Source organism: Narcine bancroftii, chromosome 9 (assembly GCF_036971445.1).
Source record: "Narcine bancroftii isolate sNarBan1 chromosome 9, sNarBan1.hap1, whole genome shotgun sequence".
NCBI lineage: Eukaryota > Metazoa > Chordata > Chondrichthyes > Torpediniformes > Narcinidae > Narcine > Narcine bancroftii.
Genome location: NC_091477.1, coordinates 59,331,019 through 59,355,736, shown reverse-complemented (window position 1 = coordinate 59,355,736; position 24,718 = coordinate 59,331,019). Strand labels below are relative to the sequence as shown.

The 24,718-nt window shown below is 44.8% G+C and overlaps 1 protein-coding gene and 1 long non-coding RNA gene across 2 annotated transcripts in view; one reads left to right on the top strand and one right to left on the bottom strand.

Moving 5' to 3' along the window:
• Positions 1-24,718, bottom strand: part of LOC138743686 (AT-rich interactive domain-containing protein 5B) — a 175,532-nt gene that overhangs the window by 60,501 nt on the left and 90,313 nt on the right. The window contains exon 6 of the mRNA XM_069899278.1: positions 1,455-1,570. Coding sequence (XP_069755379.1) covers positions 1,455-1,570 — 116 coding nt within the window. The remainder of the gene's footprint in view (positions 1-1,454; positions 1,571-24,718) is intronic.
• The window catches only part of LOC138743687 (uncharacterized), a 39,244-nt gene that overhangs the window by 2,911 nt on the left and 11,615 nt on the right, over positions 1-24,718 (top strand). The window contains exon 2 of the long non-coding RNA XR_011345010.1: positions 1,550-1,695. This is a non-coding gene — a long non-coding RNA (uncharacterized lncRNA). The remainder of the gene's footprint in view (positions 1-1,549; positions 1,696-24,718) is intronic.

Below are 24,718 nucleotides of genomic sequence, written 5' to 3'. Positions count from 1 at the left end.
CATCCAAGGGTTCTGAAGGAAATGGCAGAAGTTATAGTTGATGCATTGATGGTCATATACCAAAATTCCTTGGATTCTGGGCAGGTCCCGGCAGACTTGAAGACAGCAAGTGTCACACCACTTTTTAAGAAGGGTTGTAGGCAGAAGACTAGAAATTATCGGCCAATTAGCTTGACGTCTGTAGTTGGAAAAATGCTTGAACCCGTCATTAAAGATGAAATAGTGAAAATTTTGGAACGTAAGGATTCAATCAGGTAGATGCAGCATGGTTTTAGAAAGGGAAGATCTTGTTTGACAAACTTGTTAGGATTCTTTGAGGATATAATGGGTGTGGTGGATAGAGGGGAACAGGTTGATGTTGTATATTTGGATTTCCAGAAAGCATTTGATAAAGTGCCGCACAAGAGACTTATCAGTAAGTTACAGGAAAGTGAAGTCCGAGGAAGTCTATTGGTCCGAGGAAGTCTACTGGTGAGACCGCACCTGGAGTACTGTGTCCAGTTCTGGTCTCCACTGGCTTTGGAGACAGTCCAGAGGAGGTTTACTAGGTTGATCCCTGGGATGAAGGGGTTGACTTATGATGAAAGATTAAATCGTCTTGGATTGTAGAAGGATATGGATAGGATAGATGTAGGAAGGTTTTTTGAGCTGGCCGGGGAAACTAAAACGAGAGGACACAGTCTCAAGATTCGGGGGAGTAGATTTAGGACAGCGATGAGGAAAAATAGTTTTTCCCAGAGAGTAGTGAATGTTTGGAATTCTCTAACCAGGGAAGTGGTTGAGGCTGCCTCATTAAACATATTTAAAATTCGGTTAGATAAATTTTTACATGATAGAGGAATTAGGGGATATGGGGAGAAGGGAGGTAGGTGGAGTTAGGTCATAAATTAGATTGTATTGAATGGCGGAGCAGGCTCGATGGGCCATTATTGGCCTACTCCTGTTCCTACTTCCTATGTTCCTAACTATTGCTCAAAATGCCAATTTGGGGGGAAAACTGTGAAAGAACAAAAAAAAAACTGCAAATGCCAGAAATCTGGAAAAAAAAAACCAGAAAACCCAATACAGAGTCTGATGTGTAACGTAGCTTATCCCTTTACTCATACACGCTGACTGACTCAATGTTAAATGGTCCTTTGTATGAGCTTACCTTGTACAAACTACATATCCCAACATAACAGGGAGGGCATTTCAGAGCCCTTCCTGTGTTTTGAGATTTCTGAGCCTCAGACCACTTGTCCCGACTCAGCAATCATCTTGAGGCAGCCAATTCACACACAACATTAAAAATTAGATCAGAAGACACAACATTGAATCGCTGCAAGTACTAAGAAAGTATTTAATTCTGAGTCCAGAGAACCAGTGTTTGAACGAGGTTACCAATTTGGCCATTAGTCTGGAGAGCCAAGCTACATGTTTCACAGTACTTCAAGGAAAGACCCAGCATTACAAACCTTTTCTTCCTTGGCATCCGACTGGCTGAGCTGCCTGATCTCTCGCAATGGGCTCTCGTCCCCCTTTGTAACCCTGGGCTTTTTCTTCTTTCGAGTTCGTCGTTTGAGGACGGTTGCTGGAAGGATAAAGCCAGGAAAAGCGTCAGTGGGTGGGCAACTCGCTGCACCTGCAAATCTTGCATCGAAGCAAAACATGGGCTTTTTTTGTTGCAACACACAAAAAAAATGGTCTCAACTCCAGGTAAATCATCTCCTACAGTGGTTGTAAAACACAAAAGTCTGAAGACAAGGTGGCTGAGGTAAAAAAAATGATGCTGGAGAAACTCAGCAGATCAAATAGTGTCCTTTAAAGAGCAAAGATACGTAACCAACCTACTCTGATGAAGGGCTCAAGCCCGAAACGTCACTTAAGTAACTTTATCTTGGGTCTATAAAGGTCTCTGTTTGACCAGCTGACTTTCTCCAATATCGTGGTTTTACTCCTACAACTCCCTTGAAATGTTTCCTTTCTGTTGCCTGTCGCAAGTTACCCACCCCCCCCCCCACCAGCCCCCTCTCTCCGTCCCCACACCCCCCTCTCTCCATCCCCATGCTCCTCTCTCTTTCCCCCCACACCTCCTCTCCGTCCGCACACCCCCTCCGTTCCCATGCCTTGTCCCCACACTCCCTCTCTCTGACCCCACGCCCCCCTCTCTGACCCCACGCCCCCCTCTCTGACCCCACGCCCCCCTCTCTGACCCCACGCCCCCCTCTCTGACCCCACGCCCCCCTCTCTGACCCCACGCCCCCCTCTCTGACCCCACGCCCCCCTCTCTGACCCCACGCCCCCCTCTCTGACCCCACGCCCCCTCTCTGACCCCACGCCCCCCTCTCTGACCCCACGCCCCCCTCTCTGACCCCACGCCCCCCCTGACCCCACGCCCCCCTCTGACCCCACGCCCCCCCCCGCTGACCCCAAGCCCCCCCCTCTGACCCCACGCCCCCCCCTCTGACCCCACGCCCCCCCCTCTGACCGCACGCCCCCCCCTCTGACCCCACGCCCCCCCTCTCTGACCCCACGCCCCCCCTCTCTGACCCCACGCCCCCCCTCTCTGACCCCACGCCCCCCCTCTCTGACCCCACGCCCCCCCTCTCTGACCCCACGCCCCCCCTCTCTGTCCCCACGCCCCCCCTCTCTGTCCCCACGCCCCCCCTCTCTGTCCCCACGCCCCCCTCTCTGTCCCCACGCCCCCCCTCTCTGTCCCCACGCCCCCCCTCTCTGTCCCCACGCCCCCCCTCTCTGTCCCCATGTCCCCCCTCTCTGTGTCTGTCCCCACATCCCCCTACCTCTTTCACCCCCCCCCCCCCCCCAGCGCGATGGAGCGTTTCGAGGCGGCAGTGCCAGGGACAGAGTTTGGATAAGTTTTTGGCTGCAGCCCTTCGCTGCCCTGCGGCCGGGGTCTTTCCACGTGCGGACTTTCCACGGCGGCCAAGTTCCGCTCTCGCCTCGTTTTGCAGCCCGGGGAAGCAGGGTGGGGAAGTGAGAGCTCGTCCTTGGGGCCGGGCCGGGTGCAGGGGGCGACACGGCCGCGGTGCAGCCGGAGCCGGTGGCCACACGCCTGCGAGCAACCCCCCACTCGCTTTGTTCGCGCTGCCGGACCGCGCAGCTCATTGAACGGGGCCCGCTGATGCCACCGCTGTTGCAAAGCAAATGGCCAGTTGGCCGAAACAATCGCCGCACCTAGTCACAGTTCTGGCAGAAAACGGCGTGGAGAGGAGAGACGGCGCAAAATAACCTTTACCATTCCCGCGCGTCAGACCCAGCAGCGCGTCCCAGAACAGTAACATCCAAGCGCCGTCACATCCATCAATCTCATGACCCAGGCAGCTCCCATTCCAATCTCATTAGAAACAGCTCCTCAGGCCATTGGCTCACAACCAGCTGCAATTAGAATAGTTGCACAATCCCTCCTGCGCTTTCTGGGCATTTGCCCGTTAACTTTCGCGTTGCAGTCACTAGACATTTTTGCTGAAACCCTTTGTCTGTAAATACACCATTTATACTCTTCCCTCCAAAGAGGTTTGATGTCCTGCCAATCTGTGGTGTCTTCGAGCGTTTGGAATGACTATCTTTGCTACACGTTGTTTACAGCGTCTCGGCCAACGCGTGGACGTTGGGGGTGGGGGCAAGGCTGCTCAAAGTGGCTGCGTCTCCGCTTGTGAAGGTGCAGCCCTCCCCAGATCAGTGCGCTCGGCCAAGTCGCATCCGAGGAAGCGCCCCACCGAACAAAACAAGCCATTTACTGATGACGGCTGGGGTGGATCTTTCTGATCCCAGAATGTGCATGAAGCCATCCCGCACCTTTTCCTCGGCACAAGAGCGCGATTTCAGTAATGTTTCACTGATTGTCCACACTGATAAAGTTACCTACTGCTTCCCACCCTCATAACACGAGCCAGCCGGTTCATTTGGAACCTGAATAAAACGTGCCGATTGTTACAAGAGACCTGAATGAGGAAGTGGAAGGATGGATGAATAACTGCAGATGGCACGGAGCTTGAGGGGCTGGCAGAGACTGGAGAGACATTGTGGCTGCTCGCCTACGCAGCAGGCGAGACCGACCGAAACCGCCGACTTTCTGGACCTGGCAGCGCAGGTCTGGTTTGAAGAGGCTGAAGCCTAATTCCAGGTCGGGCAAATCATCTCAGACACCACAAAGTACTACTCGACCAGGAAACAGCAGCCCACATCATGGACTTCCTATACCAGCTACCAGCTGTGGACAGGTGTGAAATAATCAAGGCACTCCTGACCTGTACTTTTGACCCCTCCGGCCGTGAGCGCACAGCGTGGTGGCTCCACGTGGACGGCCTAGGTGGTTGCGTGCCATCGGCTTCAATGAACGAAATGCTGGCACGAGCAGACAGCCATAAAGCCATGTTTACTGTTCGAACAAGTCTTTCTTGACTAGATGTCAGAAGATCTCCACCTGCTCATCACTGATGATGATTTCAGTGACCCACACATAGCAGCCCACGCAGATATTCTGTGTCACACCAAGCAGCATGGTAGGGCCTCCATCAACCAAGTTGTTGCATCACGCCCAAAGGCCTGGGCTTTCCCCACGCCACCCCTGAAGCCGGTGATGGCCGCAGCAGGGAGTGACTCCACTTCGGTCTGTTGGTGTTTTTACCACCAAAAGTGGGGTTCAGGAGCCCACCATTGCTATCCACCCTGTTCTTTTCTGGGGAAACACTGGAGCCAGCCTTCGCTAATGGCTATGGCGGTGGTCACTGGGATAGCCTCCTTTACTTATGGGACTGACACTGTGCAAAAGTTCCTCATAGACGCAGGGTGGAAGTTAGCATCTTGCCCCTCTCGAGCCACGACACCTGTGCTGGGGAGTCAGAACTGATGCTCACTACTGCCAACAACAGCAGTATTCCCACATACAGCACATGAACAACCCCACTACAGTTCGGTTCCAGCCATTTCACCTGGTCGTTTACGCTGGGAGTACTGCCGCAGCCTTTATTGGGTGCAGATTTCCTCCGGGCACACTGCCTCAATGGACAGCACCTAGTGAATGCCAAGACCTTCCAGACCTTCTCGCTCGGCGAAGCCAAGTTACCGGCCCCACACCTGGACTCTGTGACTTTGTCAGGCGACAAATTTCCCAGAGTACTAGCAGAGTTCCTGACCCCTCAGTTTGTCACAGTTCTCCACAGACACCCCTGAGCATAGTGTACAGCACCACATTCCCACTCAGGGACCATGGCTACACGGCTGGGCCCGCAGGTTCCCGCCCGACAAACTCCACCTCACCAAGGCAGTGTTCAGGAAAATGGAGGAGATGGGGATTATCCAGCGCTGAAACAGCCCGTGGGTCTCTCCGCTGCACATGTTGCCCAGGTCGGCTGGAGGATGGAAGCCATAGGGTGACTACAGAAAATTCAATGACACCACCACAGCCGACTGCTACCCAGTGCCCCACATTCAGGACTTTACAACCCATTTGCGTGGGGAACACATCTTCTCCAAGGTCCACCTTGTCCATGGGTATCACCAGACTCCTGTCCACCCCAGCGACATCCCCAATATGGCCCTTATCACCCCGTTCGGCCTATTTGAGTTCCTGTGATGCCTTTTGGACTCGAGAACTTGGCCCATACGTTCCAGCGGCTCATAGGCTCAGTGGAGTGCAGCTTGGATTGAGTCTTCATCGACTTAGATATCCTGATCGCCAGCCGCTCGCACCAAGAGCATTTGACGCACCTGTGCCAACTCTACTGCCGCCTGAGTCATCAACCCCACGAAGTGGCAGTTCGGGCTGTTGGACTTGATTTCCTTTGGCACCGCATTGACCGGCATCGAACCATTCGCCAGTTTGCCAGGCCCAGTACAGTCAAGGACCTACAGGAATTCATGGGCATGATTAACTTTTACCACCAATTCCTACTGTCAGCGGCCTGAATCATGTGACCCGTTAGGCCCGATGTCCGGCTAGGCCAAGGAAATCACCTGGGACACAGAGTCAGCAGCGGCTTTTGAGCAGGCCATGGACGCCCTTGCAAACGTCCTGGTACACCCGTGGGTGGATGTGCCCATAGCCCTCACAGTTGAGATTTCCACCTCAGCAGTCGGTGGCATGCTGGAACAACTAATTGAGGGTCAGTGGAAACCACTGGGATTCTTCAGCTGGTACCCAGGATGCCCAGAACTGAAATACAGCGTCTTCGACAGGGAGCTGCTCACTTTCTACTTTGCCATCCGGCACTTTCAGCATTTCTTGGAGGGGTGGGAGTTCACGGGCATCATGAACCACAAGCCGCTGACCTTCACCAAAGTATCAGGTTCTTGGTCGGCACGGCAGCAAGACCACCTGTTGTACATCTCAGAGTAAACCAACACCGTCAAACACATCTCCAGGACGAACAAGGTAGTGTCCAACGCACTGTCTCGCACCTCCGTCCACTCGGTGCATTCCCTGTTCCCAGGGTTAGACTACGTGGCAATCACCGAGGCACAGCAGCTGGATGAATAAATTTTGCCCTCCGCACCGCAGTTCCTGGCCTGCAACCTGAGGACATCCCCATTGACCCACAGGCAGCAAGTTCCTTGTCACATGTCCACTAGCCAACCCTGGCCCATTGTTCCAGCAGCTTGGCAGCGTCGCATTTTTGATGCACTACAAGGTTTGGCCCACCCATCCATTCAGATTTGCTGGCACTGCCTATGCAAGCAGGTCAGGCACTGGGCCAAGACATGCAAACACTGTCAGACCTCTAAAGTCCAAAAGTACGTGAAGGCCCCCTCTTCAGACCTTCCAACCGACGCACAGGAGGTTTGAGCATGTCCATGTGGACTTTGTCCGTCCGCTGCCTGTCTCCCGAGGGGCAAGGTATCTCTTCACCATGGTCAACAGATTCAACAGATGGCCAGAAGCCATACTGCTCGCCGACATGACATGGAGTCCTGCAATAGAACCCTTATTGCAATCTGGGTTGCACATTTCGGCCTGCCTGCCCACATCACCTCAGACCGGGGGGGGGGGGGGGGGGGGGGGGGGTGGGGTCGCAGTTCAAGTCCAGCCTATGGTCAGCATTGGCACAGCTACTTGGAACACATCCGCACTACACCTCAGCTTAACATCTGCAGTCCAACGACCTGGCAGCACCTGAAGTGGGCCCTGATGGAGCACTTCAGAGGCTCAGATTGGGTGGACCAGCTCCCATGGGTGCTTTTTGGCATCCACATGGCTTCCAAAGAAGACAGCCACTTCTTCGGCACAGTTGCTGTACGGCACCCTTCTGATGGATCTAGGCGAGTTTGTGCCAGTGGCCCGTGGCACAGAGGAGACACCTACAACAATGTTCACAAGACTCCTGTGCCACAGCCCGAAACCTTACTTTGTCCACAAGGACTTCAGGGACTGACTACATCTTCGTCCACGGGGGCATGCACCAGAATCCACTCCAGCAGCCGTTCAAGGGCCCATATGAGGTGGTGCATCAGAGCAGAACCTGTGCGACCTCAATGTGAGCGGCCAGGACCTGGGATGAGTCACGTGATGGAGTAGTGGCTGGTAGGAGAATACCAGCCCTCTCCAGAAAAGAAGAAATAAAGTGAAGAAAATACAAGTTCAAGAAACACAAAACACAACAAATAAAAGATAAAGTTGTGGAGAAAAGAAAGAAAATGGCACCCAAGAAGGAAATAGTAAAAACAATGGGAAAAAAAAGAAGAAAAGACACCAGAAGAGAAAGGAGAAGGTCTTACCTGCATGAAGAATAAGGGAGCCATTTGCGGCCACTGGACTGCAAAAATGGCTCTCTGAGCCAAAGAGAAGTGCGCATCTGCGCATACTAAGGAAAAAGAGAACACCGATGGGAGGGGGGCCCAGCTGAGGAGCAAGCAAACACAGCACGACCGGCTGAGGGATGCTAGACACCAGGGCTCTCAGCTGGAAGAAGAGGAAAGCGACAGGAATGGGAGTGATAGGAAAGAAGAACAGCAAACGACAGGAGGCCCAACAGATAACTAGCCCAGAAGAAGAGGGCCACAGCAAGAAGCCATGAAAAAAAACGCCCAGCAAAGTGAGGGAAGCAGCTCAACAAGAAAGTCAGAAGAGACTCAGATACAAGGAAGAGAAGTAGAAGAGACAAGTGCAGACACAGAAGAAGAGGAAGAAGATGACCAAGCTCTGCACAGAGGAATAGAAGGTAAAATAGATGGACAGTATATAGATAAGAAAAATGTCAAGAACAAATGAGAGGGAGGAGTCACGTGATGGAGTAGTGGCCGGTTGGGGAACTTCAGCCCTCTCCGGAAAAGTTTAAAAAAAAACAGAAAATGCAAAGGCACAAACACGAAAATTAAAATAAAGTGAAAGTAAAGGTGGGAAGAAAATGGCAACGAAGAAAGAAAAGTTGAAAGCAACGGGAAGAAGAGAAGAAGAAAAGGCATCGGAAGAAGAAGGTGAAGGCCTTACCTGTCTGAGGAGGCCGGCTGTGGAGAGAGAAGCCCGCTCCCTCAGGTCAGTCAAAGACCTGAGCTCAGGACTACAAAAATGGCTCGTGGAGCCAAGCAAAAGTGCGCAACCGCGCATGCGCAAGACAAAACAAACACTGACGGGAGGGGGGAGCAGCTGAGGAGTCGATCTCCACAGCTGAGAATGACAGCCACACCCCAACAACAAGAGGAAAACACAGAAAATAACGAGAGCAAGAAAGAAGAGAGTAAAAGGAAATCAAAGAAACAACAGATGACCAACCCACAGGAAGAAGAGGAAGAACACAGAGAAATGGAAGAAGAAGGGAAGGGCAAGTACGTGGATATATTTTTTTTAAAGAATACATGGAATCAATAAAAGAATGGCAATCACAAGAATTTAGTAAAATAAAAAGGAGAATAAAAAGTACAGAAGAAAAAAATGAATAGATTAGAGATGGTTATGTCAGATATAGGAAAAAGAGTGGACAAGGTGGAAGAACGAGAAACAGCCATAGAAATGGAAGTAGATGACTTAAAAAAGAAATTAGAAGAATTTGATAAAAAAGAAAGAGTCACAAGAGCTGTTAGCTCAGAAGATAGATATAATGGAAAATTATAATAGAAGAAATAATATTTATATTATAGTGGGCCATAAGGAAGATAAAGAAGGCAAGAATATGAGAGAATTTATAAAAGATTGGATCCCCAGGGTCCTAGGAAGACCAGAATTACAGGAAGAAATGGAAATAGAAAGGGCACACAGAACATTAGCCCCTAAACCACAACCACAACAAAAACCAAGATCCATTTTAGTAAAATTCCTAAGATATACAACAAGAGAAAATATATTGGAGAAAGCAATGAAGAAAATAAGAGAAGACAAAAAGCCACTGGAATACAAAGGTCAAAAAAATTTTTTCTATCCAGATATAAGTTTTGAACTCCTGAAGAAGAGGAAGGAGTTTAATACAGCAAAAGCGATCCTATGGAAAAAAGGATATAAATTTATGCTAAAGTACTCAGCGGTACTTAAAATAGTTATTCCAGGGCAGCAAAACAGACTATTCTCGGATCCGGAGGAAGCACGACAGTTTGCAGAACAAATACAAAACAGACAGAGAGATGAAGACATGTAATGAGAGCAAAAATGACTACGAACTATATGTATGTGTGTATGTATATATTTGTGTATGTGTATTTCAAGGAAAATATATAGAGTATAGATAAGAATTAATAAGGGAAAGAAAGGGAAGAGAGGACGTGAGGAGGGAATTAAGAGAGTGACCTTTGTTGTATATGAAAATTAAAATCTTTTCTGGGGGGGGCTGGGTGGGGAGGAGTTACGGTCACTGCGAAATCAGTTGACGCTTGTGAGTGAATTCGCAAATCCAAATGGAGAGGAGAGATGTGGTTGCCCGACAAGGGATAAAGGGCAACTCAGGAAGGGAAGGGGATAGTGGGGTTAAAGAAATTTTAGATAGGAGAATAAGGGAAATGTTTGATGTTTTAGAAATGTTGTCTTATAAAGTGTTCAAAACAAGAAAGCAGAAATGGATAAGAAGGAAAGGTGATGATGAGGAAACGGAAAGGAAAGATAAACAAAGTATGAAATGGCTACGTTATATTAACGGAATACATAACCAAATCAAAAGGAAGAAACTGCTAAATTTACTGAAAAAAGAAAAAATTGATATAGCATTCGTGCAAGAAACACATTTAACTGAAGTGGAGCACAAGAAATTAAAGAGAGATTGAGTAGGACATGTAACAGCAGCGTCATATAATTCAAAAACTAGAGGAGTAGCTATATTAATCAGTAAAAATGTACCAATTAAAATAGAAGAGGAAATAATTGATCCAGCAGAGAGATATGTAATGATAAAATGTCAGATATATTCAGAGTTTTGGAATTTACTCCATGTATATTCACCTAACGAAGAAGATCAAAAATTTATGCAAGATATATTTTTGAAGATAGCAGATACGCAAGGGAACATACTAATAGGAGGGGATTTCAACCTTAATTTGGATTCAAACATGGATAAAACTGGGAAAAAAATTAACAGAAAGAACAAAGTAACCAAATTTATAATTAAATCGATGCAAGAAATGCAACTTTTGGATATATGGAGGAAACCACACCCAAAGGAAAAGGAATATTCATATTATTCGGGTAGACATAAAACATACTCAAGAATAGACCTATTCCTGTTATCAGCTCGCATGCAAAAAAGAGTTAGGAAAGCAGAATATAAAGCTAGAATATTATCGGACCACTCACCCCTGATATTGACAATAGAGTTAGAGGTCATCCCTCCAAGAATGTATAGATGGAGATTAAACTCCATGCTACTTAAAAGGCAGGATTTTAGAGAATTAATTGAACGACAAATTAAAATCTACTTTGAAATAAATACGGAATCAGTGAAAGATAAGTTTATACTATGGGACGCAATGAAAGCGTTCATCAGAGGGCAAATAATAAGTTATGTAACCAAGATGAAAAAGGACTACAATCAGGAAACAGAGCAGTTGGAAAGGGAAATAGCAAATATAGAAAAAGAATTAGCAATGAAGGAAGACACAACTAAAAGAAGAGAATTGGCAGATAAAAAAATAAAATATGAAACACTACAAACATATAAGGTGGAGAAGAACATAATGAAGACAAGACAGAAATATTATGAACTAGGTGAAAAAACGCACAAAATTCTAGCATGGCAGCTTAAGACAGAACAAGCTAAGAAAATGGTATTGGCATCAAGGAAAAAAGACAAACAAATCACATATAATCCAATGGAGATTAATGAAAACTTCAGAGAATTCTACGAACAATTATACCAAACTCAAAACAAAGGGAAAGAAGACAAAATAGATGAATTTTTAACTAAAATTGAACTACCAAAATTACAAACAGAGGAACAAAATAAATTAACAGAACCATTTGAAATAGTAGAAATACAAGAGATAATAAAAACACTACCGAATAATAAAACACCAGGAGAGGATGGATTCCCAATAGAATTCTATAAAACATTTAAAGATTTATTAATTCCTCCCCTCCTGGAAGTAATCAACCAGATTGATAAAACACCAAGCTTACCAGATTCATGCAAAACAGCAATAATTACAGTAATACCAAAGACAGGGAAAGATCCACTCGCACCAGCGTCATATAGACCAATATCTTTACTTAACACAGATTATAAGATAATAGCTAAACTATTACCAAACAGATTAGCCGACTATGTACCAAAAATAGTAAATCTAGACCAAACTGGATTTATTAAAAAAAGACGAACAACAGACAATATTTGTAAATTTATTAACTTAATTCATGCAGTAGAAGGAAATAAAGCTCCAACAGTAGCGGTTGCTTTAGACGCAGAAAAGGCCTTTGACAGAGTAGAATGGAATTATTTATTCAAAGTACTACAAAAATTCAGCTTACCAGAGAAATATACTAATTGGATTAAAGCATTATATAAGGGGCCATTGGCGAAAGTGACAGTAAATGGATATATATCAAAACAATTTAACTTAAGCAGATCAACAAGGCAGGGATGCCCACTATCGCCCTTATTGTTCGCGTTAGCCATAAAACCACTAGCAGGACTGATAAGAACAGAAAATAAAATAAAAGGGATAAAAATAAAAGACAAGGAATATAAAATCAGTTTATTTACAGATGACGTTATAGTATACTTAACAGAACCAGAAATATCAATTAAAGAATTACATAAGAAATTGAAGGAATATGGAGAAGTGTCGGGATACAAGATTAACAAAATAAAAGTGAAGCAATGCCAATGAATAATGCAGATTTCTCAAAATTTAAGAAAGAATCACCATTCAGGTGGCAAATGCAAGCAATGCGATACCTAGGTATACAAATTAATGAAAACCTCAGCCATCTATATAAACTCAATTATTATCCACTAATGAAAAAAATTACAGGACGACTTAGAGCACTGGAAAGACTTACCACTAACACTAATAGGAAGGATAAACTGTATTAAAATGAACATTTTCCCAAGGATACAATACCTATTTCAGGCATTGCCAATACACTTGACAGAGAAATTCTTCAAGGAGTAAAGAAAATAATAAGGAAATTTTTATGGAAAGGGGGGAAACCGAGGATAGCACTAGATAAATTAACAGAATGGTATAAACAAGGAGGCTTACAACTGCCAAACTTTAAAAATTATTATAGAGCCGCAAAATTAAGATACCCATCAGATTTTTATCAAACAAGGGAAAAGCCAGATTGGACTAGATTAGAACTAGATAAAATAGGGGAGAAGATACCCGAACATATATAAATGGGATGAAAAATTGGTAAAATGTAGGAATTCTCCAGTATTACATCATCTGCTCAATATTTGGAAGAAGATTCATGTAGAAAGAAATAAAACAAATTACCAACTACCAAAACTAATACTGATGCAAAATCAGCTAATCCCTTTTACAATAGATAACCTTTCCTTTAGAGAATGGGAGAAAAAAGGGATCAAAAGAATAGAAAATTGCTTTTTGGGAAATAAATTATTATCCTTTGAACAAATGAAGGATAAATATAATATAACTCACGATACAGTGTTGGCATACTACCAACTGAAATCCTACTTGAAGGACAAATTGGGAAGCAGTCTGAGGTTACCAGAGGGAAGTAATTTTGAATATGTGATTACAGACACAATGATAATCAAAAAATTTATAACAAACATGTATATTAAAGTACAAGAAAAGGAGAATGAGGAAACAAATGGTAAAACTAAACAAAAATGGGAACAAGATCTAAACATAAAGATAAAGAAGGAAACATGGGAGAAGTTATGCTCAGGAACTATGAGAAATACAATAAATACGAGGTTATGTATGATACAATATAACTGGATACACAGGCTATATATTACACCTCAAAAGTTAAATAAATGGGACCCAACAGTATCTGACAGATGTTTTCACTGTAAAAAGGAAATGGGAACAACAATTCATGCAATCTGAACATGTGAGAAAGTGAAAAAATTTTGGGAAGATCTAAACCAGATATTAAATAAAATCACAAAAAGCAATATACCAAAAAACCCAGAGATCTTCCTCCTAAGTAACATAAAAAACAAAGAATTTGGACTTGATTTGGATGGTGCACAAAAAAGATTTGTTAGGATAGCCCTAGCTGTAGCAAAAAAATGTATTATGTCAGCCTGGAAATTAGAAGATAACTTGAGAATACAACAACGGTATATAGAAATGAATAAATGTATTCCATTTGAAAAAATAACATAATTTAAGAAATAATATTACAATATTTGAACAAATATGGGAGCCATACATGAAACATAATAGAGAAAACCTACCGGGGACATCTACCACCTAAAATGACAGAAGGAGAAGAGAATGAAAAGAACTGACTCAGTGGAATTTCTTGTTTATTTTTATTGAGTGACAACATTGTTTGACGGGTTTAATGTATCTTAGATTCTGAACTTTAAATGAATGGGAGGGAAGGTAGGGAGGGTGGGAGGGGAAGGGGGGAGAAAACGACACTGTATATATTTGAAAAGGAAAATGTATGCATCTTGATTAATGTGGTTTATAGTGTGAAAAATTAAAAAAATTTAAAAAAAGAACAAATGAGAGCATTAAAAGAATGGTTGACATTAGAATTTAGTGAAATGAAAAGAAAAATGAAAAGTGCAGAAGAAAATGTGAGTGGAATAGAGCTGGTCATGACAGAAATAGGGAAAAGATTAGAAAATGTGGAAGAACGAGAAACGGCTGTAGAAATGAAAGTGAATGACAAGAAGAAAATTGAAAGGAAGTGACAAAAAAGTTAGTCACAAGAGTTGTTAGCTCAGAAGATTGATATAATGGAAAACTATAGTAGGCGAAACAACATAAAGATAGTGGGCCTAAAGGAAGATGAAGGCGGCACAAATATGAAAGAATTTATAAAAGAAAGGATCCCAAAGGTCCTGGGAATGCCAGAAATACAGGAAGGAATGGAAATAGAAAGGGCACACAGAACACTTGCCCCGAAACCACAGACACAACAAAAACTAAGATCCGTTTTAGTAAAATTTCTGAGATACACGACAAGAGAAAATATACTGGAGAGGGCAAGGAATAAAATTAGAGAAGACAAAAAACCCATTGGAATACAAGGGTCAAAAAATATTTTTTTACCCAGACACAAGTTTTGAATTCCTAAAGAAGGGAAAGGAGTTTAACGTAGCAAAATCGATCCCATGGAAAAAAGGCTATAAATTTATGTTAAGATATCCAGCTGTGCTTAAAATATTTATCCTGGGGGAGCAAAATGGATCCAGAGAAAGCACGAGAATTTGCAGAATGCCTGCAGGACAGAAGGAGAGATGAAAAGATGTAACAAGAACGAAGAACAATGACAAACTACATATAAAGATGTAAAAATTGTGTACAAGTAAGAACTAAAGAAGGGAAAGAAAAGGGAAGAAAGGAAGTAAGGGGGGGAAGAGGGTGAGCTTTGTTATATGTGAAGATTAAGGTCTTTTCTGGAGGGGATTGGGTGGGAGAGAATAACAGTCACTGCAAAATCAGTTAAAGCTTGCGAGAGGGTTCGCAATCCAAATGGAGAAGGAAGTTGTGGTTGCCCGGCAAGGGACAAGGGGCAACTCAGAGGGGGTGGGGGACACTTGGGGTTAAGGGAATTTTAGATCTGGGAGTTGTTGAAGTATTTTATGTTTTAGAAGAGTTGTCATACATTGAGTTCAAAAAGGGAAAACTGAGAGATTAAAATGGGGAAAAGGGGGAAGGTGGTGGTGAGGAAGCGGAAATGAGGTGTAAACAGAATATGAGATGACCATGTTGAACTATATGACTATAAATATTAATGGAATACATAACCAAATTAAACGAAAAAGGCTATTAAATTTCCTGAAAAAAGAAAAAATAGACATAGCATTTGTGCAGGAAACACATCGAACTGAAGTGGAAAATAATAAATTAAGCGGGCGAACCTATTCTTAGAAGATCCTGTGACTGTGCCACCTCCACACTGACAAGGTTGGCCACTCAAATGGACTAAAGGAGTGTTGGCCGTGGACTCCACACCTCCTAATGCATGTTCGGGGGGGGGGGTCATGTGGCAGCTCACCCACGCAATACCCCACTCCTGTTCATGCTACTGACCAAGAACTGCACTGCCAGACCCAGATCCAACAGTGCCATCAAGTTTTCAGATTATACAGCAGTAGTTGGCCTCATCAGCAACAACAATCTACTGAGAAGAGATGGAAAATCTTGTGAAAAAGTGCGAGTAACAACCTGTGTCTCAATATTGACAAGACGAAAGAGATGATTGAGGACTTCAGGTGGACCAGGAATGACCACTTTCCACTACACAAACAATACTTTGATAGAGAATGGAGAGTACCAAGTCCCTTGGAGTTCACCGAACTAGTAACCTATCATGGACACTCAACATCTCTTCACTTGTTAAGAAGGCGCAACAGTGACTGCACTTCCTGAGAAGACTGAAATAGGCAAGGGCACTGGCCACCATTGCGCCAACTTTCTATTGAGAGTGTCCTGGCCAGCTGCATCACAGTGAGGTAGAGGTTGTTACAGAGAAATGGATCAGAGGTCAATCCACAGGACCATAAGGATGTCGGAGAGGATTACTAGAGTTTTCCTCCCCACCAGTGACGTGATCTACTGGGATCATTGTCTGAAGAGGGCGCGCAAAATCATCGAGGACCCCTTCCACCCTGCACACAACATCTTTCAGCTGCTCCCATCGGGGAAGAGTCAACACCACCAGGCTGAGGAACAGCTTCTTCCCATATGGCAATGAACATGCTGAACTATCAAAGGAAATGCTCACACTAACCATCCAAGACTCTCATATTCATGAAGCAACATCTATTTATTTATTTGTGTAGATGAAATACTGGTTCTGCACATGTATTCTTGCCTATATGTGTGTTATGACTGATTGTGTGCCTGCATGTTTTGCACTGAGGACTGGAGAACATTTTTTCTTGGGAGTCACTATCTCAGAGGATTTTTCCTGGACCCAACACACTAATGGCATCGTGAAGAAAGCACGTCAACATCTCTACTTCCTCAGGAGTTTGCACAGGTTTGGTATGACATCGGAAACCCTGGCAAATTTATACAGAGGTGTGGTGGAAAATGTACTGACCAGCTGCATGATGGTCTGGAATGGGGACACCAATACCACTGAGCACAAATCCCTGCAAAAGATAGTGGACACAACCCAGGACATCACAGGAAAAACTCTCCCCATCACTGAAAACATCACTGCTGTCGGAGAGCAGTAGCAATCATCAAGGATCCACTCTACTCAGTACACGTTTTGTACTTACTGCTGACATCAGGAAAGAGATGTCGGTGCCACAAGACTCGCACCACCAGGTTCACGAACAGCTGCTACCCCTCCACAAACTCATTCAGGGACGCATTCAAGTTTTAAATTACTTTTGCAATTTATTATTTGTTTTTTACTCCTCTCTATATTGCACAGTTGTTTTCATTTCAGAATCAGAATTCATTGTCATGAACAAGTCACGAAATACGTTTTTTTTGTGGCAGCGTCATAGTGCAAAAATAACATTCATATAAACCACCTTACAATATTTTTTTTTAAATAGTGAACGAAAACTAAGACAGTGTCTGTGGTTCATTGATTATTCAGGAATCTGATGGTGGAGGGAAAGAAGCTGTCCTTGTGTCGCTGAGTGCTCATCTTTAGGGTCCTGTCGGTAGCAGAGTGAAGAAAGCATAGCCTGTGTGATGGGGGTCTCTGAGGATAGAGGCTGCTTTTCAGGACACTGCCTCATGTTGATGTCCTCAATGGAATGTAGTCTGGTGCCTGTGATGTCTCAGGCAGAGTTCATAACCCTCTGGAGTTTATTCTTGTCCTGAGAGTTGGCGCCTCCACACCAGGCAGTGATGCAACCAGCCAGAATGCTCTCCTGTAAATGTTTTCTAGAGTCTTTGGTGACATACCGAAACACCTCACAAAGTATTGCTGTCGACGAGCCTTCTTTGTGATTGCATTCACATGGAGGCTCCTGGACAGATCCTCAGAGATGTGGACACCAGGAATTTGAAGTTCTTGACCCTCTCCACTACTGAGCCCCCAAGGACTGGGTTGTGTTCCCCTGACTTCCTCCTGAAGTCCACAATCATCTCCTTGGTTTTGTTAACATTGAGCACAAGGTTATTGTCATTACACCACTCAACAAGCTGATCTATCTCCCTCCTGTACTCTTCCTCATTGCCGTTTGTGATTCTGCCAACAACTGTGGTGTCATCTGCATATTTGTAGAAAGCATTGGAATTGTGCCTGGCCACACAGACGTGGGTGTATAACGAGTAGAGCAGTGGGCTAAGCATGCATCCTTGGGGTGCGCCTGCATTGATAATCAGTGAGGAGACGACATTGATAATCAGTGAGGAGACGACATTGATAATCAGTGAGGAGACGACATTGATAATCAGTGAGGAGACGACATTGATTCCAATTCATACTGACTGTGGTCATTTGATTATTATTTATTGTGTACAGTTTTTCTTTGTACTCCCAATAAATGGTAAATCTGCTTGGACGGCAGGAATAAGAACCTTAGGATTCTATGTGATGTCATGCATGTACTCAGACAATATATCTGAGATAACAATAAACTTAATTTGACTTGACTCATTGAAACATTACAAATGTTGAAAGACAGAGTAGGACTAGGACAAGAGGGCACAACTTCAGGATTGAAGGATGTCCACTTAGAACAGAGATGTGTTGGAATTTCTTTAACCAGAGGGTGGTCAACCTGTAGAATTTGATGCCACAAGCAGTTGTGAAGGCCAAGTCGTTGGGTGTATTTAAAATTAATAGGTTCTTGATTAGCCAGGGCATCAAAGGTTATGGGGAGGATTGGGCAGTGGGGAAATGGATCAGCGCATGATTAAATGGTGGAGTAGACTCGATGGGCTGAATAGCCTTTTACTGCTCTTTTGTCATGGCCTTACATAGACATGCTTTGCCTGTCATAGCGGTGTCACTGTTGAACAATCATTTAGAACCATAAAACATTACAGCACAGAAACAGGCCCCATTGTCCCTGCCAAACTATTTTTTTTGCCTAGTCCCACTGACCAGCATCCAGTCCATAGCCCTCCATACCTCTCCCATCCATGTACCTAATGTTAAAATTGAGCCCACATTCACTACTTCATCTGGCAGCTCGTTCCACACTCCCACCACTCTCTGTGTGAAGAAGTTCCCCATAAACATTTCCCCTTTAATCTTAACCCATGTCCTTCGGTTTGTATCTCACCTACCTTCAGTGAAAAAACCTACCTATACATTTACTCTGTCTATCTACCTCATGATTCAAATCTCCCTTCATTCTCTACATTCAAGGGAATAAAGTCTTAACCTGTTTAACCTTTCCCTGTAACTCAGTTCCTGAAGTCCAGGCATCACCTAAGTAAATCTTCTCTGCCAAAGCAACCTCATGTTTTTATTACCCTTCCTGATTTCTTTCTTGAGGTTTTTTTTTAATACTCAAGTGCCCCATTTGCTCCATGTTGCCTATAGCTGATGTACACCTCTCTCTTCTTCCATACCAGATCCCCAATATCTCTCAAAAACCAAGGTTCCCTATGCCTGCTAACCTTGCCTTTAATCCTGACAGGAATATTCAAACTCCGAACTCTCAAAATTTCACCTTTGAAGGTCATCCACTTACCTCGCACATCCTTTCCCAAAAACAACTTATCCCAATCCACGCTTTCTAGATTCTTTCTTATTTCCTCAAAATTGGCCTTTCTCCAATTTAGAATCTCAACCCGAGATCCAGACCTATCCTTCTCCATAATTAACTTGAAACTAATGCTTTATGATCACTGGACCCAAAATGTTCTCCTACACATACTTCTGTCACCTGACCTGTCTGGTTCCCTAATGGGAGATCCAGTATTGCATCCTCTGGTTGGTACCTCTATATATTGATTTAGAAAACTTTCCTGAACACATTTGATTAACTCCAAGCCGTTCAGCCCTTCTACAGTATGGGACTCCCAGTCAATATGTGGAAAATCTACTATCACAACCTTATATTTCCTGCAACTGTCTGCTATCTCTTTACAGATTTGCTCCTCCAATTCTCATTGACCATTGGTTAGTCTATAATACATACCTTTCCTGTTCCTCAGCTCCACCCATATAGCCTCAGCAGACGAGGCCTCTGGTCTGTCCTGGCTAAGCACAGCTGTGATATTTTCACTGACGAGCAATTCCACTTCTCCCCGGTTCATCCCCCCCCCCACCCCCGTTGTATCGCACCTAAAACAACGGAACCCTGGAACACTGAGCTGCCAGTCCTGCAACTAAGTTTCACTCAAGCCCACATGTTATAATTCCACGATCTGGTCCATGCTTTAAGCTTAACTGCCTTTCCTACATTGAAATAGGTGCACCTGAGAACATTTCCACCATGTTCAACTCGTTGACTTCTAACGGTGTAAGCAATTTTCATATCATCTTTTCCCTCCTCCACTCCACTATCTGCTCTGACACACTGGTTCCCATTCCTCTATCTGCTCTGACATGCTGGTTCCCACTCCTCTATCTGCTCTGACATGCTGGTTCCCATCCCCCTGAAAATCCACTAGCAAATCTTCCTGCAAGGATGTTAGTCCCACTTCAGTTCAGGTGCAAACCATCACGTCAGAACAGGTCCCACATTCCCTGGGAGAGAGCACAATGATCCAGAAACCTGAAACCCTACCTCCTGCACCATGTCTCTAGCCATAAGCTGCATTATTCTCCTGTTTCTAACTTCAGGTTACATTCCTGAGTTCACAATCCTGGAAGTCTTGTCCTTCAACCGAGTGGCCAATTCCCTGAACTCTCCTTGCAGGTCCTCCTCACCCTTCCAACCCACGTCATTGGTCCCTACATGGATCGCAACATCTGGCTGCTAACTCTCCCTCCTTAGAATGCTGTGAACTTGATCTGAGATATCCTGGACCCTGGGACCAGGGAGGCAACATTCCATCTGGGATACTCGATCTCTTTCACAAAACCTCTTCTCTGTCTCTAACTATGGAACCCCCCCCCCCCCCCCCAATCATTACAGCTCACCTCTTCTCCCTTCCTTTCTTAATCGCAGGACCAGACTCCATGCCTGAGACCTGACCACTGTTGTCGTCCCTGGCAAGTTCCCCCTATCCCAACAGTATCCAAAATGGTTATTGAGAGGAATAGCCACATGGCTGCCCTGCACTGCCTGCCTGTTCCCTTTCCCTCTCATAACTGTGACCCATCTACCCTCCTCCTGCCTCCTAGGTGTGATAGTATCCCTGTAACTCCTGTCTATAACCCCTCTGCATCCTGAATAATCCGGAGTTCATCCAACTCCAGCACTAATTCCTTAACTCGGCATGTCAGGGCCTGCAGCTGAATGCACTTCTCGCAGATGAAGTCATCAGGGATACTGCTGTCTTTCCTGATGACCCAAATGCTGCAAGAGTAGCATTCCCAACCTTGGCTCTCAATGCCACTATGACGAGAGGAAAAATATATAATATCTAACACCCACCCTTACCTGTGTCTCCCTGCTGAATGTTTTTTGTTCCTTGGTAAGAAAGGGTGACCCTTTCTTACTTCCATTCCTGCACCACCTCAGCCTCAATTCACCGAAGCCCCTTGAGCCCTGACTCAGCCCACTTCAACAATGACCACTCCCTCATAGTGATGCTTGGATCACCTGACCTCGATTGCCCTTCAACTGTTGAACTCGATCAGTTGCTATCTGCTGAGTCTCTCCTTTTTCAATCCTTGGCCACTTAACTTCTCCTCTGTCTTCAACTGGTGAACTTCTCCTACATCATCTTCAATCAATCACTGAACCCACCCTCATTTCCACCACCCTGATCATCAGACCAACACCACTCATAAACCTGCCCAATTCCCTCAGAAATTTTCATCATCTTCCCAATGGTCTCTCCCTTAGCTCCTCCTGGTTTTCTTCCCACCACCTGTGACAATGATCCAATGCCCCCTTTGGCTCCAGCGATCCTGTCAACCCTTTCACTGATAGTCAGAGGGTTGTGATGCTCTCCACAACATCCCATCTCAGAAACTCTCCCTCCGGTAGTGTCATCTCTCCTCCACAACCGTGAGAAATGGTGTGTCAAAGACCAGCCCAACTGCACAATTCTCTGGGCCCAGTGTTCAACAGAATATCAAAGCTTTCCTGAAAGCTGCACTCCCAGCCAAAATTTATCACTTCAAATATGGGCCATATTTGATGCCAGGTTCCTGGCAGGGTTCATGATGCCTCAGTACTTGGGCGTATCTGCATCATCTCTCCACTCATTCGCAAAGACTACCTGCTGGCAACAAGCTGCAGAAGCCTTACTTCCGTATTCCAGTAACCTGTTCTCTCATCATGGCAGCGCAGACCCCTCAGGAAGTGCTGTGCAGCTGTCAATGTGGAAGAGGTCAATGGGGCAGCCAGATCTGTGGTGATGAACGAAATGGAATGAGCAAGAGGAGGAGGAAGAGTGGGAAGAAGACCAGGAAAAGAGCGAGCGTTTTATCCTGGCTGTCAGGGCTGACGTGACTGCAATGCAATACCTATTAATGCAGCCACAGTGACCAACAGCCTCACTTCCTACAGCCACTGACCATGTTGCCCACTTGCCAATAATGCAAAAAAAAGCACCAAGTAAATATTTTAAATGGATACCACAAATTAAAATCGAACCATCCATATAGTTGACAAACTAATCACACAAGCGCATTCTCTTATTGCTCGGCCTTTGTTAGTCCCAGTTCTCCAAAGCATTTTCACCTTCGCGTCTACCATCTTTCAATGCAGAAGACTGCAGACAGATGGGCAGCAGAAAGCCTTCTCAAGCAACCGTAGGGCAAGATCTGTGCATCCCAGTATTGGCAGCGGAGGGCTGGGCTGGATGCCAGGCATGAACAAGAGCTGCAGCAGGAACACTGTCCCAAGAGCAGCAAACAAGCTGAAGAGATGTTATGATGACAAAGGACAGTTTTAGACTAAATAGTATTAACTATTGGGTTGCATGGGCTCACAGGCCAAAAGGGCCTGTTACCGCACTCAATGTCTTAATTTTTTTTTAAATTCAAAGTTTCCAAAAAAATTAAATTGACATCCTCTGAGGAGCAGAAGACAAACTTGCTCACTGCTCCTGGGACAATGCACCTGCTTCAGCTCTGTGCCTTCCCCTTACTCCTGCCACTACTTCAGCATGCCAGCCCTGCTCTCAGCTGCCAATGCTGGAATGCACCCAACCTTTGTTCACCTCGGGCTGCTTGATAAAGGAGAGGAAAAAGGGAAGGATTTTACAGAAATCAGAGGTCTGGTTTGAGGATGCCTGGAAGGAATTCTTCCAGTTTGCAGATAGTCTCGGTTTGGCAGTGCACAGAGCCATGGGCAGACATGTTGGTGTGGGAAAGGGGTGTGGAATTAAAATGATTGCCTGTTGCAGCAGGCAGAGCAAAGGTACTTAATGAAATGTTGTCCCAGTCTCTCCTGTGTAGAGATGCAGTTAAGGCTGAGTTGATGGCAATTGAAGGAGGAGAATGTTCTGGAATGAAAGACCTCATCCTGCGAGCCAATGAGGCAGAGGAATGGTAAGAAAGGAATGGGCATCTTACAGGAAACAGGATATGAAGAGGAAGTTGGTAGGTTTATAAAAGATAAAAAGGAGATAGAGTTAACATCATAGTCAGCACAACACTGTTTCAGCGCCAGTGACTGGGATTCAAATCTCGTGCTGTCAGTAAGGAATTTGTGCGTTCTCCCCGTGTCTGAGTGGGTTTTCTCTGGGGGCTCCAGTTTCCTCCCACCATTTGAAACGTACCGGGGGTGTAGGTTAATTGGCTGTAAATTGGGTGGCAAAGACTCGGTTACCGTTCTGTATGTCTAAAAAAAATCTGTAAAGTGTTTGTCTCCTGAGATTGTGGCAGAGAGATTGAGTAAGGGGAGAAATAAAGTACAAAAGTTTGCAAACACTGTGGTTGAAGTAAAAACACATACTGGAGAAACTCAGCAGATCCAAACAGTGTTACTTTATGTAGTAAAGATAAAGATGCATAACCAAAGTTTCAAGTGTGAACCAAGATATGGAAAAATGTCGCCAGGTGCACAAACAAAATGGTGGGGGGAGGGGCAGGGGCGGAACACAGTCCCACAGGCAGGAGGTAATAGCTGGATAAGGGAGGGAGGACACAGCAGCAAGCAGAGGGAGGAGGGATGACTCTGGGAATAGAGGGAGAGCAGTGGAGAGCTGAGGAAAAGAAGACAAAGGGGGTTGATGGAGTAGTTGGGAGTAGAGTTTAGAAGCACTTTGTCTGCATTATATGTTGTTAAATGCAGGCCTGGCCAAACCTAATCAAACAGTACATTCTGTTCTGATTGTTCCTGGATTTTCTATGTTGCATCCCTGGGCCTGCACTAATAAATCCATGCAAGTTAGATTTTATACCATGGTCAATGAGAAATGTTCTGCTCCACAATCTTGTGTCTAACTCTGCTAACTTGATCTCAAGACTCTTGAACATAATCCCATTAGGTCCACCTCAATCAAATGAACAATATCAGGAGGACAAGAACAGGAGTTAAGGGCTTGAACCCAGCCATTTGAGTGAAGTGCTGTGTGGAAACTGCCCGACAGCAGTGCTACCAGGATGGCATAATTTCAACATTACTCCATTTCATGGAGCTGAGATGTTGTTTCCTGCTATACCTTTTTGGTTCAATCATAAGGACTGGAGACTGAATGATGATACAACAAACAATAAAGAAATCTCAGGAAATGGTGTAGAGAAACATGCATTCCATGGGAAAGAAAAGGCAGGAAAATATTTCTGTTTATTTTTCATAATATGATTCAATCAATCCCATATATTGTAGGACAATAGGACATAATTTCAGAATATAAAGGCATCAAATCAGAGGTGCGGAAAAATTTATTTCACCAGAGGGTCGTTAGTTTGTGGAACTTGTTGCTACAAGCGGCTGTGGAAGCGAGGAGATTGGGTGCATTTAAGGTAGAGTGTGACAGGTATTTGATTAGTCAGGGCATCAAGGGTTAAGAGAGAAGGCTGGGGAATGGGGCTGAGTGGGAGGATGGATCAGCTCATGATTATAATGGTGGGGCAAACTCACAGAACGCTACAGCACCGAAAACAGGCAATTCAGCCCTTCCAATCTGCACAGACCACTATTTCGCTAATCCA